The sequence below is a fragment of the Lissotriton helveticus genome, chromosome 2_1 (assembly GCF_964261635.1).
Source record: "Lissotriton helveticus chromosome 2_1, aLisHel1.1, whole genome shotgun sequence".
In the NCBI taxonomy this organism is placed as follows: Eukaryota; Metazoa; Chordata; class Amphibia; order Caudata; family Salamandridae; genus Lissotriton; species Lissotriton helveticus.
Genome location: NC_136059.1, coordinates 2119140901 through 2119164330, shown reverse-complemented (window position 1 = coordinate 2119164330; position 23430 = coordinate 2119140901). Strand labels below are relative to the sequence as shown.

At 43.8% G+C, this 23430-nt stretch overlaps 1 protein-coding gene across 1 annotated transcript in view; it reads left to right on the top strand.

Annotated features, from left to right (window-relative positions):
* GPM6A (glycoprotein M6A) overlaps nt 1-23430 on the top strand; it is a 536789-nt gene that overhangs the window by 367789 nt on the left and 145570 nt on the right. The window contains exon 4 of the mRNA XM_078677082.1: nt 12149-12302. Within this exon, the coding sequence (XP_078533208.1) occupies nt 12149-12302 (154 nt within the window). The remainder of the gene's footprint in view (nt 1-12148; nt 12303-23430) is intronic.

Here is a 23430-nt window from a genome sequence, read left to right as displayed (position 1 = left end):
CCAGAAACTTTTACGCCCTAGACCCTTCCAGAGACTTCTGCCCCTTTTAGTAACTGGACTCCAGGGTATATAAGGGAGGCTCCTGGCCACACATCTTTGTTACACTACTGGACCAGGAAGAATCTCTGCTGGAGTGAAGATTGCTGCACCAGGAGGATTGCCACACTGCTGAGTCTGACTGCTCCCAGGAACTGCAGCCCCAACTTGCTGAGCTGCCCTACTGCCTGCTGATCTTGCCCTGCCAGTGAGACTGAAGAACCATCCCCAGAGTGTCTCCACAACATACTACTGTCTGCTCCCTGCCTGGTGGGGGATTCATAAGGATCACTGCGCTTTCTTTATTGCCTGACCTGCCTCTGTAGCACTGGGTGTGTGAGGCTACTGAAGGAACTGTGGCTTAAAAATCACCGCTACCGGTCCGGGAGCCTCGAGCAGCACTGTGAGGAATCCCTGTGACATCAGGAGATCTGCTCTGGGATTGGTGGAGGTGCCGGGGGTTTTCCCAGCAACAGGAAAGCATCATCGGGGGAAGCCTCGCTGGCAGCCGGAGGAACGCGAGGCAACCATGCCCGGCACCACTGCTGCTTAAGGGAGTGACGGGGAAACTGAACTGAAGGTTCGCCTAGCAACCGGGAGCCTCTCGTGAACCAGCTGCCTGCGCCAGGTAACGGACAGCGTGGGAAGCTAAGCTGCCGTGTGGGTTAATTAGGCTCGGGTGGGTTACTGGACTGCGGGGGCTGCCTTGATGAAGTTGCGGGCTTGCCAGGGGCTCTGCGTTTAATCAGCGGGCCTATTAACACTGCTCCTTGTTGCCACAAGTAACTAAAGATGCGTGCTGCACCAAAAACCCAAATCGCTTCGAGGGTAACCCTGTGATAGCAACGCAGCGGTGTGGGGTAATGGACAGATAGAACACCGCCCCACAGCCTGAAAGTGGCACGAATTCCTGACACGGCGATCAGTGTCTACCTTAATGGTTTTTCCTTTGAAAGACAGTCCGTGCTAATGCCAGAAGCTGGCTTATCCTACTCTGAGTGACTGGGGAATCGTTTTTTCCCTAATGTTTTCCCAACTAAAGGACTGTCCAAGATCCTGCAAGTATATTCCCCTTCTCCTGTTATAAAGAACACTCAGAGGTATTCCGAGCAAGAACTCATGATATATTTGTGGAATTTTTATTGAGCTGACCTCGCCTGAAATATAGATAAAGATTTTATATTTTCTAAACAACTGGTGTGGTGTTTGTTTGTGGGGTTTCACTGTATTATGGTGGGTGGGTGTTCCACAATTACTTTACACATTGCCTTTTGAGCTAAGCCTACCTGCTCTGCGCCAAGCTACCAGAAGGGTGGTCTAGGATACTTTGCGACCCACCCTGTCGGAAGCAGTGGTCCCTACTTGGACTAGGGTGCATACCCCTGCCGACCAGAGACTCCGTTTCTAACATCCACAATGACTTCTTTAATCAACTCCCTCAAATCTATGCATAATCTAGCCTCCCCATTGGCCTTGTGAGCCACAACGAATTGAGAAATCCACTCATTCGTCTCTACCTCTTGAATGATTCAATTTTTGATAAGCTTATCTAATTCATTTTTCATGCTATCTTTCACTAGTAAAGGAACTCCTCTGACCTTTGCTAGTTTGAGTAGAGCACCCGATTTGATCTTTATGTGGTGAACATAGTTCTTGAGGCAGCCTAATTCTTTGCTAAAGACTTCTAGCTATTTCCCAATCCAGACATCAGCCCCATCATTTACAGATTTAACAGCTGGCATATCCCTCTAACACACAGAAGGAGTTTGATTTGGATCTAGGTACACATAAAGATCCCGCTGGTTGAACCAACTAATCAAAGAATACCCTCTCATAGAGATATAACTTTTCCCAGTAACAATCTTCCCTTTGAATTCAATAGTGCCCCAGAAATATCCCAAAAGATCAATAACTTCTCCTCCATAACCCCTGGGTTTGATGTCTGGCTTGACTAATTTGACCTTGTTACATAGCTGTTGATCATAAAAACTCTTAGAAATAAGGGTGATTTTGGCACCAGAGTCAAAAAGCATTTTAACAGACTGATCATTTATCAATACATTCTCAAAAGGCCCCTCATTCCTTGCATCAGCAACTTGACAAATCTCAACAACTTCACCATCTTGCTCGTAAACATCAACTTCCCTAACTTTCTTCTGCTCCCTCTTGGATCTGCAGCAACGCGAAAAATGGCCTTTCTTGCCACATTTGGAACAGGAAACCTTCCACCCAGGGCAGTCTTCAAAGTTGGCCATGAGCCCAGGATAGCCACACCTAAAACATTTACATTGAAAAAAAGTGTTCCTAGAAAGTGAAAAATCTTCAGAAGGCTTGGCTGAGACTCAAGGCCTATCAGATCTACACTTAGAGGGAGTTCAATCATTCAATCAAGAGTTTGTAGAGCGCACTACTCACCTGTGAGGGTCTCAAGGCGCTTAAGTGGGGGCTGCTACTGCTCGAATAGCCAGGTCTTGAGAAGTCTCCTGAAGGTCAGCAGGTCCTGGGTCCGTCGCAGGTTGATGGGGAGGGTGTTCCATGTCTTGGCGGCGAGGTGGGAGAAGGATCTGCCACTGATGGTCGTTCGGTGTATGCATGGAATAGTGGCGAGGGCGAGGTCAGCGGGTGAAGCTGGCAGTTGGGGGTATAGAAGGTGAGTCATTTGTTGAGGTATGTAGGTCTTGCGTCGTGGAGTGCTTTGTGAACGTGGGTGAGGAGCTTGAATGTGATCCTCTTGTTGATGGGGAGCCAGTGCCGGTCTCTCAGGTGGGCAGTGATGTGGCTGTGGTGAGGGATGTCAAGGATGAGGCGTGCGGGGGCGTTCTGTATGCATTGGAGTCCTTTCTGGAGTTTGGCTGTGGTTCCCGCATTAAGGGCGTTGCCGTAGTCCAGCCTGCTGGTGATGAGGGTCTGGGTGACCGTCCTTCTGGTTCTGGTGGGGATCCGTCCGTAGATCTTGCTCAGCATGCGGTGGGTGTTGAAGAAGGAGGAGGACACAGCCTTGACTTGCTGGGTCATTGACAGTGTTGAGTCCAGGATGAACCCCAGATTGTGTGCGTGGTCGGTGGGTGTCGGTGCAGCTCCCAGCAAGGCCGGCCACCAGGAGTTATCCCAGGTGGAGGAGGTGGGGCCGAGGATGAGGACCTCCGTCTTGTCTGAGTTCAGTTTCAGGTGACTGTTTTTCATCCATTCGGCGATGGCCTTTATTCCTTCGTGGAAGTTGGTCTTGGCGGTGGCGGGGTCTTAGGTGACGGAGAGGATCAGCTGGGTGTCGTCGGCGTATGAGACGATGTTGAGGTAATGGGATCAGACGATGTTGGCGCACGGTGCCATGTAGATGTTGAAAAGGGTCGCCTCAGGTGATCTTGGTGGCTTCGGATCGGAATCTAGGGAGGCGGACTCTCTGGGCTCTGTCGGTGAGGAAGGAGGTGATCCAGTCCAGGGCTTTGTCGCAGATCCCTGCTTAGTGGAGGTGGGTGTGGTGGCTGATGGTGCCGAAGGTGGCTGAGAGGTCTAGGAGGATGAGGGCCACGATTTCCCCATTGTCCAGCAGAGTCCTGATGTCGTCGGTGGCGGTGATGAGGGTGTTTCGGTGCTGTGGTTGCTGTGGTTGTTCGGATTGGGACGAATCCAAGGTGTTGTTCTCTTCGAGGAAGAGGGTCAGTTGCCTGTTGACGATCTTCTCGATGACTTTCGCCGGGAACGGGAGCAGGGAGATGGGCTGGAAGTTCTTGAGGTCCTTTGGGTCTGCCTTGGGTTTCTTGAGTAGGACTTTGATCTCGGTGTGTTTCCAGCTCTCGGGGAAGGTGGTGGTCTCGAACGAGCTCTTCCGGAGTTGGGGTGCGATGATGGAGCTTGCTTTGTTGATTATGTGGTGAGGGCAGGGGTCTGACGGTGAGCCGGCATGAATGGTGTTCATGGTTTTGATGGTGTCTTTTTCATTGACGTCGCTCCAGGAGAGTAGGAGGCCGATGTGGCTGGGGTGCTGTGGGTCTGGGGTGTCGGCGGCTGTCGAGGGGGGGTCTGTGTGTTGAAGCTGTTGTTGATGTCTCTAATCTTGCAGTGGAAGAAGGTGGCAAGAGAGTCGCACAGGTCTTGTGATGGCAGGATGTCATTAGTGCTGGAGCTGGGGTTGGCGAGTTCCTTCACGATGTTGAAGAGCTCTTTGCTGTTGTGTGCGTTGTTGTTGATAGGTTCCTTGAAGGAGGTCCTTTTGGCGGTTCAAATGAGTTGGTGTTGCCTGCAGCTGGGGTTCTTGAGGGGCGCGTTGTTGTCGATGTCTGTTCATGACGCCACTTTTTCTCGAGACTTCGGCAGGTCTGTTTGGATGCCTTGAGGTTGGTGGTGAACCAGATGGCCCTTCTATTCGTGCATCTGTTTGAGGGTTTCTTGACCGGGGCGAGAGTGTTGGCGCAGTTGATGTTCCATTGCCTGAGGTTACGGGTGGCTGAGTCGGTGTGGTCGTTTGTTGGGTCTCGGGCGAGGGTGGTGATTAGCATTCAGTGACCTTGTTCAAGCTGCGACAGGGGAATCGTTGTGGGTGGTTGTGTGCAGTGTCTTTTTCAAAGGAGAAAGGGATGCAGCGGGTTAATGGTCCAGTGGAGTTTAGTGGTGTGGCTGAAGGTGACGTGGCTGCTGGCAGTAAAGATGGGGTCGAGCGTGTGTCCGGTGGAGTGGGTGGGTGTCAGGACGAACTGTTTGAGTCTGAGGTTGGCGAGGTTGTCGAGCGGGGTGGTGGAGTTGCTGTCATTGGTGTTCTCGAGGTGGAAGTGCAGGTCTCTGGGGAGGATTTAGTCTGTGGAGATAAAGGCGTGCAAGCTGATAATGTCGGTGATGGAGTCGCTGAACTGTGGCCGCGGACCCAGGGATCTGTAAACGAGGGTTCCTCTGAGGGTGGTATTGAGATCGATGTGGATCTGGAAGTGCAGCTGTTTGGCGGTGCTGAGGGTGTTTTTGGTGCTGGTCAATATTCTGCAGTTATTCTTGTGGACGATGGCGATTCCTCTTCCCGGTCTGTTGGTGCGGTCCCTGCGGGTGATCTTGTAGCCGTCCTGGATGGCTGTGGCAACGTCGGGTGCTGATGAGGGGTTCAGCCAGGTTTCCGTCAGGAAGGCAATGTCTGGGGAGGATGAGTCGAGAATGTCCTAGAGTTTGATGGCGTGTTTGTGGACTTAGCAGGTGTTGAGTTGTATGCATCTGAGGTGGCTTTGGCCTGCCCTGGGAGAGTCAGGTTGTGCTGGTGTGCGCTGGCTGGTAAAGCTAAAGTTTTGGCAGGTGAAGGGTCTGTGGGTGCGAGTCTGGGTGACCTGGAAGCCGGTGGATGTACGGCCGGCGTTGAGTGCGCGGAAGGGGTTGGCGTTGTAGCGGCATCGGCTGTTGTGGTGCTGGCGGGGGCCAGTGGTTCTGGCGCTGAGCGCAGTGCTGGCACGGACGGCACAGACGGGCTTGCCTTAGGTGCGCCAGCGGCGTGGCTGCACAGCGGCCGCCATTCAAAAGGGGAGGTGGGAGGGAGGAGCACCTGGGAGGTGGGAGGGGAGAGCGAATGGGTGAGCGAGGTGGGCGGGCAGCAAGGAACGCTGGCAGGGATGCCAAAATCTGGAAATAAAGGAGCGGTACGCAATAAGTAATTAGGGGAAATGTGAACAAATCAGGAGAAAGGAATAATCGACAATAAAGGACTTAAGGTCAAAAACAGTGAAAAGCAGTGAAAAAGTGAAATGCGAGGCGGCGGTAGACAGGCAGCTGGGGAGGTTTGATACTAATCTCTTTAACATCTTTTTCATCTTTCTTAACTGCACCGTTTTTTGAGCACTCCTTTCTAATGGTGTCAACACAAGCTTTGGAATGCTCATGTTACTTCAAAATAGTAATAACTTCTTGTAAGGAGGGATTATCTTTTTGCCATAAACTGTCCTTGGTTTATCAATAGCAAAACTAAGCATACGTTGATCTCTCAATCTCTCCTCCAAGGTTGCACCTAAACAACAAGTAGAAGCTAGTTTTCTTAAAATGATAATATATTGCTCTACAGTGTTTTTGCATTCACTTCCCAAAATGATAAAGCTCAAGAACCATACTTACTCTTGGTAGGTAATGTATGTCCATCTTTCTTAGACATATTTCATATTCATTTAAAGTGGCAGCTTCACTTTCCGGAAGATCAGCGAGATGTTCAAAGACTTCCTGACCCTCCGTACCCAGACAATGCATAAACAAAGAGGCTTTCCTTTCCACACTTAATGAAGTGCCACAGACCCTTGCATAATTGCCAAATACTTTTTCTAGTTGATACACGGAATTAAAGGATCACTAGGTGCAGCTAGAAAAAAATGGAGCAGCAGTGACATTCTGCATGTTTAAAAATTAAGAAGAGAGTTTCACACCGACGTAAGCAATAGCGAATATTTAAGAAAGACAAGAATATAAATTAGACAAAAGTTAAGCAAATAGCTGTGTGTGGAAGTAAACAAAGAGAAGTAGAACTGTGCACGTGAATACCTACAATAAATTGCCGCTGTGCACATAAGGTAACAATAATAAAGTCAATATTAAGAATTGTCAGTTGTGTTTGCTTAGGGTATGTATTTTATCTCAGTGTATCTCAGTGTTATTGAGATATATGCTGCAGTCTGGTGTCTCTCCCAGTTTGGTGTCCTTATATTCTATTTGGAGCAGTAATACATGGCAAATAAGCCCAAGGAGGAGGATCTCCAATATTTAGCTTAAAATGCTAACATTTTTCATCTGTTTATTTCATGTCCACTATGCCAACTCTTACACTATTCCTCACTTTAATGAAGTGTCTTCTCTTTTATTTCTGACAACAACTACCTTGGGTGTTCCAGAATGTTCCATGTATGGGTGTTCTTTGATGATGGTCTGTATGAAATGAGTCCAAGTAAGTGTAATTTCAGTCACTGTATTCAAACATTTTCAGTCAGCTGGCCTTTGTTTAGCAAATAAAACCATGGCATAGGAAAAATTCAATATTTTCTGTAATTAATTTGGTTAGCAAATAAAACCATGGTATACAGAAAATTCAATATTTTCTGTTATTAACTTGAGAGTTTATGGAATTGGCAAAATATCAATGTTAGTGGTGTGTACAAAATATACAAACAGTGATTTGAGACAGACACTAATAGAGGGGAGATAAGTGTAGGAGGAGATTGGCTGTATTGCTCAAATCATAAATCTGATGCAGAAAACCTTGTAAAGGGCTTTGATTAGTTAAGGGCAGGGTTGAAAGGATTTCAGTTTAAGTGATGCAGTGTAACATAGCTATAAGTTAAACTGGTGAACTAAGTCTAAGATTCACATTGAGTCTCCCACTGAACATGGGACAACATCAGGTGCTTAGCCCTCAGCCATCTTGTAGCATGCTATATTCAGGAAACAGAAGGGTTCTCGTTTGGGACTTCCTCATCAAGAAGCATCACATATATCGACCTGAAGTTATTCAGTGTCCTTTACAACTGAGAATATTACCTTTTCAGTGTCTCACTGGCATGCATTCTTTTAATCAGGTTCTGACTGTCACGCCCTTTTATTACAAGAGTGCCAGGTCCTGGACAGTTCTGGATCATAGATGTGTTCAGTAATCTCAGATCATGGATCGAAACACTTTGCGCTCCCATATTTGACTAAAATCAAGTTACAAAGGTGTTCAACTGAGCATTTTCTTAATTTGGTGTCAAAAATGGTGACTGTATCATAGCTTCTGTCTCAATGTCACAGCTGCAGTCAGTGGCATGAGCACTGTGCTTTTCATGATCTGTTCTCAATTTCTGCTGTATTAGGTTATTATTGTTTGCTCTCTTGTGCTCATTGCACCTGTCTCAAAAAGATAAATGATTGTCAGTAGGGTTTGAATTTCTTGGCATTTAGACAAAATATCAGAAAAAAAATATTGTGTTAACAATATCAGGGTTACAGAAATATAGTCAATAGGAATAAAATACTGTTTTAGTGTTGTTTTTAATATATTTGTAAACAATATCCATGTAGAAAATCTAGGTGTATGTAGTATCATGTGTAAGTGTACATTTGTATGCAATTTATTTTAGAATGCTTAATAGTATATGTTTGCCATTTTTTTATTTTGTGTTTTTAGTAAGCTACATTAATCGTGATTAAATTATTCTTCATTATGTGTCATTCTTAAATGTTGAGCTATTTCTATGTCTTGATATATTCTGGGAGCAGGAGGACAATCACTGGTAGCTTTTTTAGTTCATGCAATTACACTTTTTAAATTGGGAATAAGTGGTATTTAGCCTATCATGTGTTCTGGGACTTTAGGCAGTATATCTTTAAGATTTCTGGTTGTGAGTTTCTTTGAACAAGTGCTTACATCTCCTATGTCTTGAAATATCTCCCTTCTTTTTATGTCACATTTGGGGGTGGCTGTGCTTTCTTACATGAACATCATTATTTGTAGTTGCCCTCCCATAGCATGCATTAGCATAATATTTGCTGCTTTTCCAGCACCAGTTCATATTTTCTGTTGATGCACATTCGTGGCTGTAGGAGTAGCCCATGTGATTTTATGAACTGCGTTCCTTTCTGGGAGGTGATGTACTTTGCTGACTCTGTCGTTGAATCTGAAAGTAATGTAATATTTTAAATTTATCGAGTAATTTAAAGTTTGTATGTTTGTTATATGAATGTAAAATTATGCATTCACTACTACTTTGTATACTTACATGTATGTTCTGTTAATATGTTTTAGACAGTTTTGCAGCTTTTCTGTTGGGGTGTTCTAATGTGGAGCAGGTGTCTTATTTTCTATTGGATGAAAAAAAAAATGTAGCTTGATTTTAACTGTTAAATTGGTGGTAATATGTAGAGATTGAGGTCTTTAGGTTGATTTTTACTATCTATTTGGGTGAGTTGACAATTTTGAAATGATTTATGTATACTTTATTTAGTCGTTTTTTTGTCATTTTTTTGTAGGTTAAATGTAAGTTTAACACACTTGTTTAAGTAGTTGTTGCAATATATATATTTTCCGTTTAATGCATTGGTGAGAGAATTAAGCAGCATATGTCTGTTTTGAAATATTTATTTGTTTAAATTAGTGTGTTTATATATTGTTGATTGGATTTTTTGTGTGATTTTATTGGTTAAAGTTGTTTATAATTGTATTGGTTGATTTAGTTTGAGTTTGAATTTTTTGATTAGTAGTGCCTTTCTAAGTTAATGTTATTTTTGGTTTTTAATGTAAGATATATCGTTTTTCCGTACATTTTGATATATATATATTTAGGGTGTTGTTTAAATGTTTGTAGATAGTGGTAATATTCTTTTATTGTATTAGTGTGATTTAAGGTATATAATTTATTAGGTTGATTGGTAACTATTTTGTTGATGTAATTCAATTTTAGAATTTTAATAAAATGTTTTAGGTTTATTACCAGTATTACTTTATGTATAAATTGTTTTTTTTATATTTTTAATGCTTATTTAATTGTTTAGGGTGATATTGTAGTAGATATTGTGTGCATCAATATTTTTGGCATATTATGTGTTTATTTAAAGGTAACAATATTTTTGACTCTATTATTCCTGCTTTCGATATAGGTTTAAAACAATATGGGTGTTATATATTAATTTGTGGTTTTACTTCTCAAGTATATGAAGTAGATATTTTTTTCAATATTTAATGTTGGTTTTTTTGTATATCAATATTTTATGCATCAATATTATGTTGGTAGTCCAAATTTGTTACCAGCCGTGGTTTGTCAACTCAATCAACTATATAATGTGGTATAGTACATAATATGATTGGATTATGAATGCACAAAGGACTCGCTTAGCAGTACGTTTGCATGGGGCTCGCACATCTTGTGTTCCTGATCTTTATTTCCAGGAAACACCACTCCTACTCTGGCTTTCATCTTACTAATTATCATTATGCAAAAAATTCAACCCATCAAGAGTTTATTCCTCTCCTGCAATGGCTTTGTGTTAGAACAATACAAACTATAGACAATATTGATGCCCGGAATTACAGGTACTCATTTGATGCATGTTGGGACTTCATGGCAGAAATCGGTTCAAATTAAAATGGCAATCAATGTTCATATGCAAAGGGGGCTTAAAAGGCTCTGAACAGTATAAACAGCCATTGTTATCATGCATAGTCAGCTTAACTAAAATAGTGTGACCTAACTTTGTAAAAAATCCTAATGCCAAAGGAAACCAGGGGCACGCAAGCGAACTATTGTGTGATATTCCTTCACTTAAGGTGTGCCATTACCGCAGATTTAAACATCTTACAAGCTTACTCTTGGGTGATTATCCTTGTGTTGGAAACACCGTTGGAGGGTGTGATCTGAGTACAAATTTCAAAGAAGGCACCTGAGTTCAGCTTTGAGCATTAGTGCAACTCCTACCGTGCCACAAATATGTCTCCCGTAGCACCTGTGCAGTTGATTGCAAAATTGGCATACACATCTTCCTTAATAAGGTGCTTAACAATTTTTCCTTATTCACACAATGATGTGCTCCAATTTTTCATGCAGGCCTATATTGCATGAGCAAATGTACATCTAGAGCTGAGCGGAGACCTTGTGATGCAGTGGCATCACTAACGGTTCATTTTAAGGGGACACACAGTGAGCCTTAAAGATAACTGGTGGGGCCACCAACAAAGTTTTATAAATGTATGCAGCTACCCTCATAATACAACACTCATGACATGTTAAACGACTGCTTTAATAACATCTGACATTACATCATTGATAACAATACGGTGCATGATGAGGGTGCAAGTTATAGTTATTTATGGCATGAATTAGAGTTACTTGAGATAACTATAACTAGTGAATTGCGGTGGTTTTCTTAGTTTTAAACATTGTTTTACCTGATGTTTTCACCTAACCATAGTGTCTTCTTAACCTTTGATTTTTTCAGTGAACCTAAATATTTATTTATTAATGTGTGTACATTTTCTTACAGTATTTAGATTTGACGTTATATGTGTATATCTAAACATGAATATACATATAAAAACTCATACATAGTCAGATTTAAACAATTTAAGCAAATAACTTTGCTTTGCAATGAAAGGTAGTTGGACTGATTAATGTGTGAACAAGATGTACTGTGTCCTCTCCTCGCACATCTAAGAGAAGATTTAATAAGAAATCCCACAATGCAACGTAGCAAGCCAACTTGCTGCTCTATGTTGTGCGATAGGGAGAGGACCGGAATCTGCCATAGCTACTAAGAGTGCACCTGGTGCCAACACAGGCATCCTTACGTCATGGTGCAAGGGTGCCTGTATTACATTCAGGCGTTTTCCTTTCAAACTGTAGCACACGAAGAAAAAGAAAAAACAAGGAGAAATAAAAAGATCTCTCCTTGCTATGCCTCACCTGGGAAGGTGTAGCATTGTGAGGAATTCCCAGGTTTACTAGTCTTAGTAAATCTAGGAATGCGCCAAAATCCATAGGTGAATCTGTGGAAATAACCACGCCCCACCCATGGAATGCCTTCCCAGGGCAGAGAAACACAAGTCAGTGACTTGCACTGCCTTGAGTTACTCCAGATTTACTAAGCTACAAGGAGTCATGCAATGTGGCATTGCGTGGCTTAGTAAGTCTCACTGAAGCCCTTGCTTTGCCTTGTGCTGCCCTGCATGATCCCATGGCAATGCAGCAGATATGTTACTCTAGGAAATAGTAGCTGGTGCACAATGAACAAATAGAGCTGAGGCATGTGTCCCTTGTTTCTCCCCTATAGAGACACCCGGATGTTGGCCAAGTACTCTGAATATGTTGGCGCAATTAACACTATTCCGACACTAACACAAGCATTGCACGAAAAGTGACAAACCATAAAGAGATAGCTGCAACTCAGAAGAGTTATTATCTCAGTTAGCCTGCTACTGAAACAAAGGAGCACAGCAGAAAAAGTGCACCCGCTCACCATTAACACTGTGTGTATGTAAATAAAAGTGTGTGTACCGTTCACATTGATGCCTGAGGTTCTGCTCTCTGCTCCAAATATAATCATACCATGAATCCCTTCGAAATCCACTCCTAATGTCATCCTAATAGCTTTTGTGTCATTGATTGCTGATGTTTTTCCTTCTCTTCCTGTGTTGCAGTTCATTATGCTGACGTACATCTTCATGCTGGCCTGGCTCGGGGTCACTGCATTCACCTCACTGCCTGTCTACATGTATTTCAATCTGTGGACCATTTGCCGAAATACTACCATGGTTGAAGGAGCTAATTTCTGTTTGGACCTTCGTCAATTTGGTAAGTGTAAAATGATTGTGAAGGTTAAAAAAGAGAAGCAAACCTTATAAGTAAGATTTTAAATATGTGTGTAATTTCGAAGAGCACTCTTTATGTTAAAGATTTATACACGTCTAAAATATTTATCCTCACAGTTGTTGGCCTTAGAGAAGTTCTGTCTTCAGAGTGGACGCTCGACATTCCTCATCATGCTTCTTGTGGGCAACATAAATATAAACTCAACCACTGTTATATGGTATGGACCACACAGTACGTGTGGCCCATATAAAAGTGATTGAGTTTATATTTATCAGTACAACACATCTCAATTTCTTACTTTTCCTAGTCTCAGCTCAAATGATGAGTCCTATGCATCTTCTTTGTAGTATGCTTGAATGCACCGCTTACTTTGTAAAAACATAATTGGAAGTCCGTAAAATTAGGGTGGCAGACCTTATTTGTACCACTTTGTGATCAGGGCTACAGCACCACTACCAGCTGGAGCACCTGACCACCACTGATAGTTGCCTGCTGGTGAGTCAATATGTACACTGTCCAAAAATGTGAACTATAGTTCCTTTATTTCCACTATGCTGCATTGAAATAAAACTTGGGCGGTTGATATACTGAATGGCGACTAAACACTGTGTGTGCTCCATCGTCTGCTTCCGTTACTTTAGTGAAAATATAAGAGGGACTGATGATGTGTTGGTTCTTGCTGCTCTACAGACACGGAAAGTGCAGAAAGTGCCAAAGTGACCGACCAATTGAAAGAAATGGCAGATGTGCCCACCAGCAACCATTGGCACACATTAAGTAGACTTTGCATAAAAGTAACTTTTTTGAATTGGGTGGTGCTGTCAGCATTTTTGGCTGAGATGTCACCTGCAGTCCAAGACCTGCAATAGGTGCAGCCCAGTTTTGACGGGTAGGTCAGTTCTCTGTTCTTCCTATTGCTGTGCTTTGCTCATACTAGACCACGATCCTGGACATGCTGCAGAATGCGATGAAACACCCAGTTGAGATGTCAATTAAGCACTGCTTGCTGGGCTTACTGTCATTATGCAGTATAAATTCACCATGCTAGGATTGGTGCCGGTGAAACGCTGCATACCCATCCACTGGAAACAGACCACCGCCCCTCTACCGTTGAAGTGGAAGGCAGACCTGCGTGAATGGGGAATTGCGGAGGAACTCCATTTAAGCGCTGTCCGAACAGATGAAAATGCTGAGACTTGGAAATTTGGAGTATCATTCTTGGAAGGATGCAGGCATTAGACCAATCCAGCGAGAAGGCCTCTGACTTGGCCCAGGGGGCGACTCCCCACACAACAGAACCCATCAGCAGGACCCCAACCCTCCTCACTGACAGATAGCAACTGCAACACCTTGCCCCTCAGCCAGTTAAACAAGCTGTGGAAGATGATCCCTGGCACAGTACCCATGCAGGCTTCTTATGATCTCCCATTGGGGGTCCCCTACTGGTACACGGCAGAGACACCAAAATAGTTCTCAGGCCAACCCACACACTACTCTCCTGCCTGCAAGCTGATTAGCAATGACCTCTCCCAACAGACCCATAAATCGAGCCCTCTCCATCCCTTCCCATCCTACCCAATCCAGCAGGGACACACCCTTGGGTGGGGCCGGGAATGATGGATAATACGACACATAGCAGCCTCTCTCAAGGTTTTAAATTCATAATAGAACCTAATGCTGAAATTCACCGCAACCGCCAGATACTGTCAATTGTTCTATTCTGTTTTGGTTATTTTACAGAAAACAATAACAAAAACTAAAAGACAAAGCAATACCATTGTCCATAGGTTCGTGCACGGACCCCATATGGAATTGCTATGGGTGTGCTCACATTTCACATACTTACAGAGAAACGTCTGGCAGTATGGGGACTAGAGCACCTCTATAGAGCACCTATATAGACATCCCTATAGACAAGTCTTCCCTTCTTGCATGAAGGCGCAATTCTCGTGATAATTCTCTTGCTTGGGCCCACTCTCCAGCTTCGGCACTCCTGATGATTTCCTTTAGCGAGAACTGCCCTTGAAGGATCTTGCGCTTTGTATCAGGTTTTAAACAGCCCTCGATTACCCGGAGTCGAATTGCTTCCTCATTTGTGAATGTATTGAAATGGCAGCATTGTACCAGACTTTGCAGTCTTGTAATGAAGTTCGGTAATGATTCCCCTGGTTCCTGCCGTGCTGCGTTGAAGACGATGCGTTCATGATCTTCCTTTGTGTTGGAATGAGCGCGTATTGTCTCTTTGAGTTTTCTATATGTCTCTGTGTCCTTTGCTGAAAATGTTCTGATTAGGCGTCGGCCTTCGTGACGCACCAGTTGAAGTAGTAATAGTAGTAGACGTTTGCTATCTCTTCGCTCTCCGGTTGTTTCAAGAAATGCATCCAGTGATTCAAACCACCGGTTCCATTTGGGACCCAAACTCTGGTGGCTGGTCTGTGTCACTGTGGGTGGTACTCCAATGCAGGGGTTAGATTTATGTGTTTCTTTTCTCACCGACATGATGGTGGAATGTCACGGGACTGTTCACTTTGCTTCCCGTCTTCTTTGCTGACCCTCCTTGGCCGAGATCCTTTGTTTGGTCGTTTCCTTTGATTTTGGTAAGATTCGCCGCTCCCGGGTTACTACTGTATTTTGTCCGCCCTTGGCACGACTGTCTTGGTATGCTTCAGTGAGTTAAGCTTGGATTTCCTGAGTTCAAAATGGCCGTTCTATACTAGTGCAGGTTATCCAGTCACTTAGTTGATGAGAGAAGGCTTCTTTGATATTTGTTTATTCCTGCTTTTAGATCATTTATTTTCTTAGCTTCTTTTACTGTTAACCATTTATCTTCACGTGGTGCTAAAAGTTTAATTTGGGACTTGCCTTTGCTCAGGCTTTGTTGCGTTTGACACTTGCATGAGCTGGGGCTTGTTGCATTCGCAACTGGCATTTGCTTGTGTGTGTGGCTTTCAGAATTTGTATTTACTTGTGCTTCTTGTGTTCACACTTTGCGTTTCCTTGCGCTTGTTTAGTTGAGTCTTGTCTTGGCTCGTGCTCATTTGTCTTTACTGTTGCCTTTGTCTATCTCTTGCATTTGCTTGTGCTTTGTTTTCTTACTGCACCTCTTACATTTGCTCGTGCTTCTTTGATGTCTATCTCTTGCATTCGCTTGTGCTTGTTTTCTTATTTAACCTCTTGAATTTGCTCGTGTTTGATTGTGTCTATCTCTTGCATTCGCTTGTGCTTGTTTTCTTATTTCACCTCTTGCATTTGCTTGTGCTTGTTTACTTGTTTAGCCTTTTGTATTGGCTTGTGCTTGTTTCCTGGTTTCCCTTTTGCATTTACTCATGCTTATTTATTGTGAACTCTTGCACTTGCTTGTGCTTGATAGCAAAACTGGAGGTTGCCTGACTTCAAAATGGCCGCTCCTTGGCCTCAGCAGGGGATTGGTGGGAACAGCCTGACCTCAAGATGGCCACCATACTTGAAATCTCGTTTCTCACGAGATTTGGCTCCCTCTCATGAAATTCAATTACCGGCAGGCTTCAGACAATCACCGGGCATGTGAGGTCCACACTGGATGCTGGGGCCTCCGCTCTCTGCCGCTTTCACTCGCGCTGGATCTCCCCACATCAGGTAGGACCGGGGCGGGCTCCCGACGTCGCTACCGCATCCTTCAACCCTCAAGCATCTGGGGTATTTAATCACCAGCTTCAGGCAGCAGATTCTTCAGGTCACGAGGCTGGGGTGGACACCCAGACCTCAGCGCATCCTCGCACTCACAGGCACCGCTCTTCAGCGCACGACTGCGCTCGCACAGGTGCACTCCACACAGCTTCCAAACCACGGAGCTTCGGTCCCAGAAGCGTTTCCGTCGGCTGAGGCTCCGCCGCGTTGTTTTCTCGCGGCGTATTGTCACGACGGCGGCTGCACAGTCCCGCGGACCCTGGAACAGGGTCACACAGCTTCAAGGATCGGCGCGGGGCACAGCGCGCTCGATCCCACCCTCGTCGCCAGATGTCGTGTCTTCCCTGCCATGAAGACACCGGACACAGGGAGGATATGAGCAATACTTTTTATTACATCCTCTCACTTGCTCATCCCTACTCTAACTGTCCTTTCTCCGTCCCCGGGACTCCTCCTGTTCATGTTCACCTTTAGCTCCGCCCCCAAAACACTAGACTGCCTCACACAGTATCACATCGGTATATGACCTTGCTGGGCTATGGCTAACAGTAGCTCTCATCCTTGCCCTTCTGCAAAATTTCGACTTACAAAAAACTAACAGTGCAGAGCAGGAGAGTGGAAAAAAAGTGATCCAATGGTACAATAAAATGAGTGGTTACAGTTTTAAAATTCACCCGAGTCACAGCTTTTGGTAAAACAGTTCAAAGCTTTAGCAGAGCTTCAGAATTTAACTGTCTGAGCTCATGAAGCCCATCATGAGGCCACAGCATCATACATGGTACTGCTTGAAAATCTCTCTTGGGGCATATTTATCAATATGTGATGCCGCACAACACAGCAAGCCAGCTGCATGACAGGGAAAGGGCAGAATTGTGCTGTATTTAACATAATACAGCACATTCTTGCCCTTTCCCACCGCTGGCGCACAATGTGCTGCCTAGCGCCTATGCAGTCACTCTTGCACCATGGTCATGGGTACCTGAGCTCTAGGCAGGATTGTTTTTGTGTAGGAATGAGAACTTTCCTGTACAAAAACTATCCACTGAGACATGTTTCTCTTTCTAGTGTGCTGCAGAATGCAGCACACATAGAAAGAGGAAAAAACTAGGAGATATAAACATATTTCTCCTCGTTAGAACTCACCTTGGGAGGCATAGCAGTTTTGGCACATTCCCAGATCTACTACTTATAGTAAGTCTGGAAAGCATCCACATGTATAGGTATTGCATGGGAACACCTACACACCAACCTAAGTGGCCTCGGTGTCTTGACAAATCACATTTAAGGGTTACACCGCACATGCACCCCATCAAGTGGTGCAAAAGCGACGCAACCTTTTAATGAATATGGCTCTTAAACTTCCATCTTTTTTTTTTTTTGTAGAGTTTTATATAGTGCGAACTAGACCCAAACCGAATCAGGTATCAGAGCGCTTTACATAGCACAAGTTACGTTTTTTACATGAGGACACACACTTTCATTTTTAGGCACGGGGAGATTAAGTGATTTGCCCAGAATCACAGGAGGTTTTGGCGTCGTTACCGAGACTCGAACCCAGATCCCCAGGTCCGAGGTCGAGCGCCTTAGCCGTTAGGCCAACTCCTCTCCCTTGTCACTTGTCACTAGGTCAAAAGGGAAAACTGTTGAGCTGGGGCTCCTCTAGGCTCTTTACTGAATGTTTCTTCAATTGAGTTTGGCCTAAAGGGTTATGTAGACACTGCTACCACTTGAGAGCAGAAAGACCGTGGTGCAGGCTTTGGTGACATCAAAGCTTGACTAAGCCAACAGCTTGTACCTCGGTCTTCCCAAGTCACTTCTCCAGCACCTACAAGTGGTACAAAACGCTGCGGCCAGAGCCATCCTGAGATCCAAACCCAGATCTAGTATGACCCCTATTCTAAAGTTTCTACACTGGCATCAGCATAAAGGAACAGATTAATTTTAAAGCTATGACCATCTTTTTTAAAGCTTTCTACAGCTTAGGACCAGGCTTCCTGAACAAGCGCATAAATTGTTACATAATGTCCAGACCACTAAGATCTTCTAATGCCAATTTGGCCATTGTGCCTAAAATATGCCGCACCTGCATTGAAGGTATATCCTTTGGCTTTTTAGGTGCATAACTGTGGAATAGTCTCCCTGAGTCTCCGAGGCTAACCACAGACCTACTCCCCTTCAGGAAGAACACTAAAAAACTGGCTTTTTAATAACTAATTTGTCCTTTTACGCTCCCTTTCCTTCTGCTGTCACGCGCCAGGACACTCTAGTTTGAGTAGCTGTGCGCTATATCATATATTGTATTTCATTTAAAAATACTCTATTTCATTTTCATTTCATTAGATTACGAGCACCTGAGCCGTAACTACTGATATTTACTTTTGAGTTCCACATTGTTTTCTATTTCTTACAAAATTATTATCTTCTGATCCCCAGAGCCTCTGTCATGTTGTTTTATTGATTACGTCATTGCTTTTACATTCAGTATTAATTTGGACATTTATGCTGTTTTTATTAGTTATGAATAAACAATATACATACTGTTTTCACAGAGAGTAGCCTGTCATTTGTGAAAAGCTACTAAGGGTAACCACAGAATACCTCCTAGAAATCTTCTTTTACTTTTTCAGGACTAGATTGTTTAACTTTCTGGGATCTCAATTACCACCTATATTAAGGCTGAGATCACGCTCCCCCAGTTTGCAGTTTGGTTCACTACAATCGCAAATGCTTACTTTCATGTAAGAAATATGGTTGCAAGGTAGAAGAGGCCAACCCCATTTACCATGTATTGTTCCGGCTATTTCTTTTTTCTTCGTTTGCTTACCTATATGAAGGGAATCCACATAATCAGCCACCTCAGCTGTCCATTGAAGGTGCACATGTCTACCGGAAGTGCCTTACAGAAGATGACCTTTCATATTTCTCTGAGGAGAAAATACTGACCTAGACTCATCATAGGTCTTTTGAACTGACATGATGTACTTGACCACATTTAGTATTATAAGCTGAACCTGCCCCGAAGATCACTGAACATCTTTTGGACTTTTACCTGAGTTGGACTTGTGCTGTCAGTGTATCCAGAGTGTGGACCTCCAGCAGTCCACTTCTTAACTAGGGCTAAGTTCAAACGCGGACTTAGGCCCTGTTTGACTGCCTTGCTTCATTATACCCCCATACCAACATGCAATCCACCAGCCAGGCCAGAGAATCGATGCACCACTTTTAAGACCACTATATTCTTCACTGAAAGGCTGCGGAATAAATGACCTAAATGACTGCCAGTGTTCACGAGCATCCAGTGAGCGCATAGCACCCTTACGAAGAGACAAAAATGGACACCTTGGGAGATGGATTGCTTGAAATGCAGGTCAGTTAGTGGCACAAACACCTGTCTCACCCATACTCACTTGTTGTTTTCTGATATTTCATCTGTTGCTCGCTTGACCTGGCAAATCTAATTGTTCAACACCTCGGTGGCTAGCAAGACACCAGAATCCAGAAACCCTTTATTGCTGAGTACAGGCTTGGGCTTGTTGCCCCCAATGGTACCTCTTCACTTTTGGAATCCACAGGTCAGCAGCCAGAATTTCTAAGCACTGTCTTCTTTCTTTTCAAGTAGCCTCGGCACTGTAGTGCTGTTGTGTGCAGTGTATAGGTTTGATGTATCCGAACCTGTAGAGTTCAGAACTTTAATAAGTACCAAATATATAGCAAGTAAGCAATTGTGGAATGACAACTGTGACCCTTGATTCAGCTGCAGTTTTGTGAACATTGGCATTGGTTCTGTGTCTTTCTAATTGAGGTGTGTTTCAAGCTTCACAAACACTAAAGCTTCATCAGCATTTGAGCTTGAAGGACATTAGATCTTCACGATAATTATATAAAGTGTACATATACTGGCACTGGTCTTATTTCTGTATAATGTGATTACATCTGCTTTAATTGATTCCACATGAAGGTATCATTCTCTTGTGTAATTGGCAGTTCAACGTATCATTAGTGCATTACAGTTGGGTGCTGTGTTTTGTGTGCTTTCTATTTTCTTGTAACTACCTACAAGATCATTACACTTTTTATATATGAAATGGTAATAAAATAGTTAGGTAACTTAAGCTTCCCTTGAATGGAGTACTATATCTAGACCCCAAACCCCCTCCCCCACACACCTCCCATCCATTAAGCTGCTTGCCTACACCACACAGAGAGTCAAGGAGTCCTAGCCAAAGCCCACTTTCCTTTGCACACATGTTATAAAGAGCTCTGTTACCAGGATCACTCAGCTTTCTCTGTTGAGGAGAGCACAAAGTCCCCTGTGACGGTGTGCTCCTCAAGCTATATTCCCTTGGTGCCCATCTCAGTCAGATGTAAAGATGCGTGAGGTACTAATGGTGACATTGCATGTTCTGGTGGCAACATATCGAACATCAGTCAGAAATGGTGAGGCTCTGATGCTGTCCTGTGTTTTTCTGATCAGGAATAAAGATGCAGAGGCTTTGCTGCATGTGCTGTGCAGTTCATGTTTCACAGGAGAAATGGACATATCTTCCCCCCAACTCTCATTTGGCACTACACAATGCCGGTACGACTTTCCAAATACTTATGCTTTTGAGGCCATCTCCTTATTGACTTATTAGCTTTTTCAAATGGAGGCTTGCATCTACACCGCGTGTTTAAATTATTTAGAAAAAAAGTGCAAAAATGACATAGATTAAAAAAAAACGGTGTGAGCAAATTACGTACATAAAAATATAAATTTACCTTACAGTAACATAACGTCCTCCGTTCTGGACCTCTTCTCTGGCAAGAACTGGAACTGGAAGCAGCAACTCCCTTGGCCAATCCTAGGGCTGCTCTCACCAGCATGAGAGCAGCCCTACGATGGGTGGGAGCAGCCTCACTCAGCACTCCACAGCTCTCTGGAGGCTTTAGTTAGCTTTAAACCAGCTGTATTAAGACAGCTTGGTTAGAGCAGTTTAAACTACGTCTGTGTAACTAGCCATTGCAAGACCGTGGCCAAGAAGACATGCACACTTTAAACAGTGCTTTGCCAGCCCACCCGCCTCCCTGCTGAGTGACATGCTGCTTTCACTCAGCATTGGCTCCCCCTCCGTTCTGACATTCTGTATCGAATGGGGCATGAAAAACAAATTGTAATAAATAAGTTAACCGTTTTATTTTTCATCACTGGGGCTTTCGGGGGGAGGGGTGGGAGTTTAAGTGGAGCGACACTCCACTCCAATGGATGTGCCCCCCCTGGCTTTTTCACGCTGTCCTACAATTAGTAAATCAAGAAGGAAACATCAAGGACCAGTTATTCTCTTTGGCCTGAGAACGCCAACATATGTCTCCTCTGAATATTGCTCTCATAAAGAACCCATGCCTTCCTTTAGATTAGGGTTCTCCAAAGTCGGTCCTGGATGGCCGGATCCATACCACATATGTCTAAATGGGGATATGCTAAACATATGGCAAGTATCCGACCCTCCAGGACAGACTTCGGAGAACCCTGTTTTAGAGCATCAGCTTACATTGAGCCTCCACCGTGTACTTTTAAGACTCTGCTCAGTGATTTAGTACAGAGCCATCAACCGAAATGAGCAACACAGTAACTTCTAGTTTCACTTCCTGGTGAGGCAGCAGTTCTCATTATCAGAATGTGATGAAGCACGCAACTGGGTCATTTATTTCTGCTGCTCATCATGCGGCGCTCGAGTCAGCCAAGGGCATGCGGAAGCTGACCTGTTCATTAGCACGAGGACACGGGTTTTTATGATTAATGCTGCAGAAAGCTGAGCTGACCCTGCACTGGGTTCAGAGCCCAGGCACTGGAGCAGCTCCTGCCATCCATTAACTCAGAGGTATGTCTTGTGCTGGCACGTGAGCAGGAAACACGTTGTTTCTTAAACTTTGGAAGAAATATTCCTACAGTCACTTTAAAGCTGGGTGTCTTAATCACTCTTGAACTGATAGCTGCGTCCTAATTTTCCCTATTTCCAGTTTCTGCCTACATTCTCGTGCGCCGTGATTTGAAAAAAGTAAAGGCAATTTGGCAAACATTCCATATAGGACTTCCCTAGTGATTATCATTTCATTGTAAAATGTAATTCAAGCAAGCACTATTGTGTAATATTCTGAAGGGTTGTGCAGTAAAATTTCGGAAGGGGTGAGGCTGTTTTTCTCTGCAGCCTTCGATTTTGGAACATTACACCTTCGATTCAACCTTCGATTTTGGAACATTACATAAAGGTTTTAACTTTTAAATATTGATGACGCTGGGATTCCCAACTAGATTTTTGCCTTTCCACTTCGAGGAATCCCTAGGTCGACGGGTCTCTTTAATCTGCATGGAAGTGAGAAGGACGTTCTTAAATTTAATACTCATTTGACAGATTTTCTAAATCAATACATTTTAATCTAAAAGGACCACTGACTCCAAAGAAAAGTTTAAAATTTATTAGAGAGCCAAAAATAACTGAACATACAAACACCTCAGCAAGAGGTTCAAGAAATAGACTGGCACTAATACAAACATAATCCTACGCAAGAGTCTCAGACGACTCAAAATAAAAAGCAAAGTCAATTCTAGAATCGTTAGACACGCAATCACCGTGCTTACTGGAAAAATGGACTGCATCTGTTCGGGTGGAAAAGAAAAGATTATTCTGTCCCTACACTAATTCTAAAGTGACATCCCTACTTAATATACTTCCCAGGCAAGAGAAAAAGGTGTCAGCAGTGAAGGCTCCCTATGAAGCACATTCACTTTCCAGGAAAATAGCTTAAACTACCATGCTCGTTCTAGGATGCTCCTTAGTTCTCCAGCCTAGTCCAAACTAAGACCCATGTCTAACTGCACATCCAATTGGACTGCCTTAGACAGGACCCAGTCTAAACCCAACTGACCCCAACCCTAGCTTCACTAAGACCGAACTAACTCTCCACCCTCGGGGCACTTTCCCAAAAACAATGAGTACGCCCATGACACTCCTTCTTCAGCAGGTACAGCCCCTCATACTTTTTCAGTGTCGAACCTTCTACTTCCAAAAACCATTGCTGTGTCTTGGATCCCAGGCATCTTCTCCGCCAAATTTTGCAAACGCACCTGCCAGCACATTCCTTTCGTCTTCACTCCTACCAATCTAATTTCTACACAATGGCTCATTCTACCTAACAAGCCACATGGCCTTGCACCTGCAAAAGAAATGCATGAGAATGATCCCTCTGCACGCCCCAAATTACAATTCGAAATTCTACTGCAACCATAAGCTTCTTTCACAACGCATTTTTCCAGCTCGACATTTCTTGTCATGCTAAGAAAATCACAGTTAGGCTTTGCTAGCCTTTCTTCTCTCAGGCCTTTACTCTTTTAAATGCATTTCTAATATGACGACAAAAGTATTTCATTAATAAATCCTAACATTACTCTCTATGTTAACGAACATTG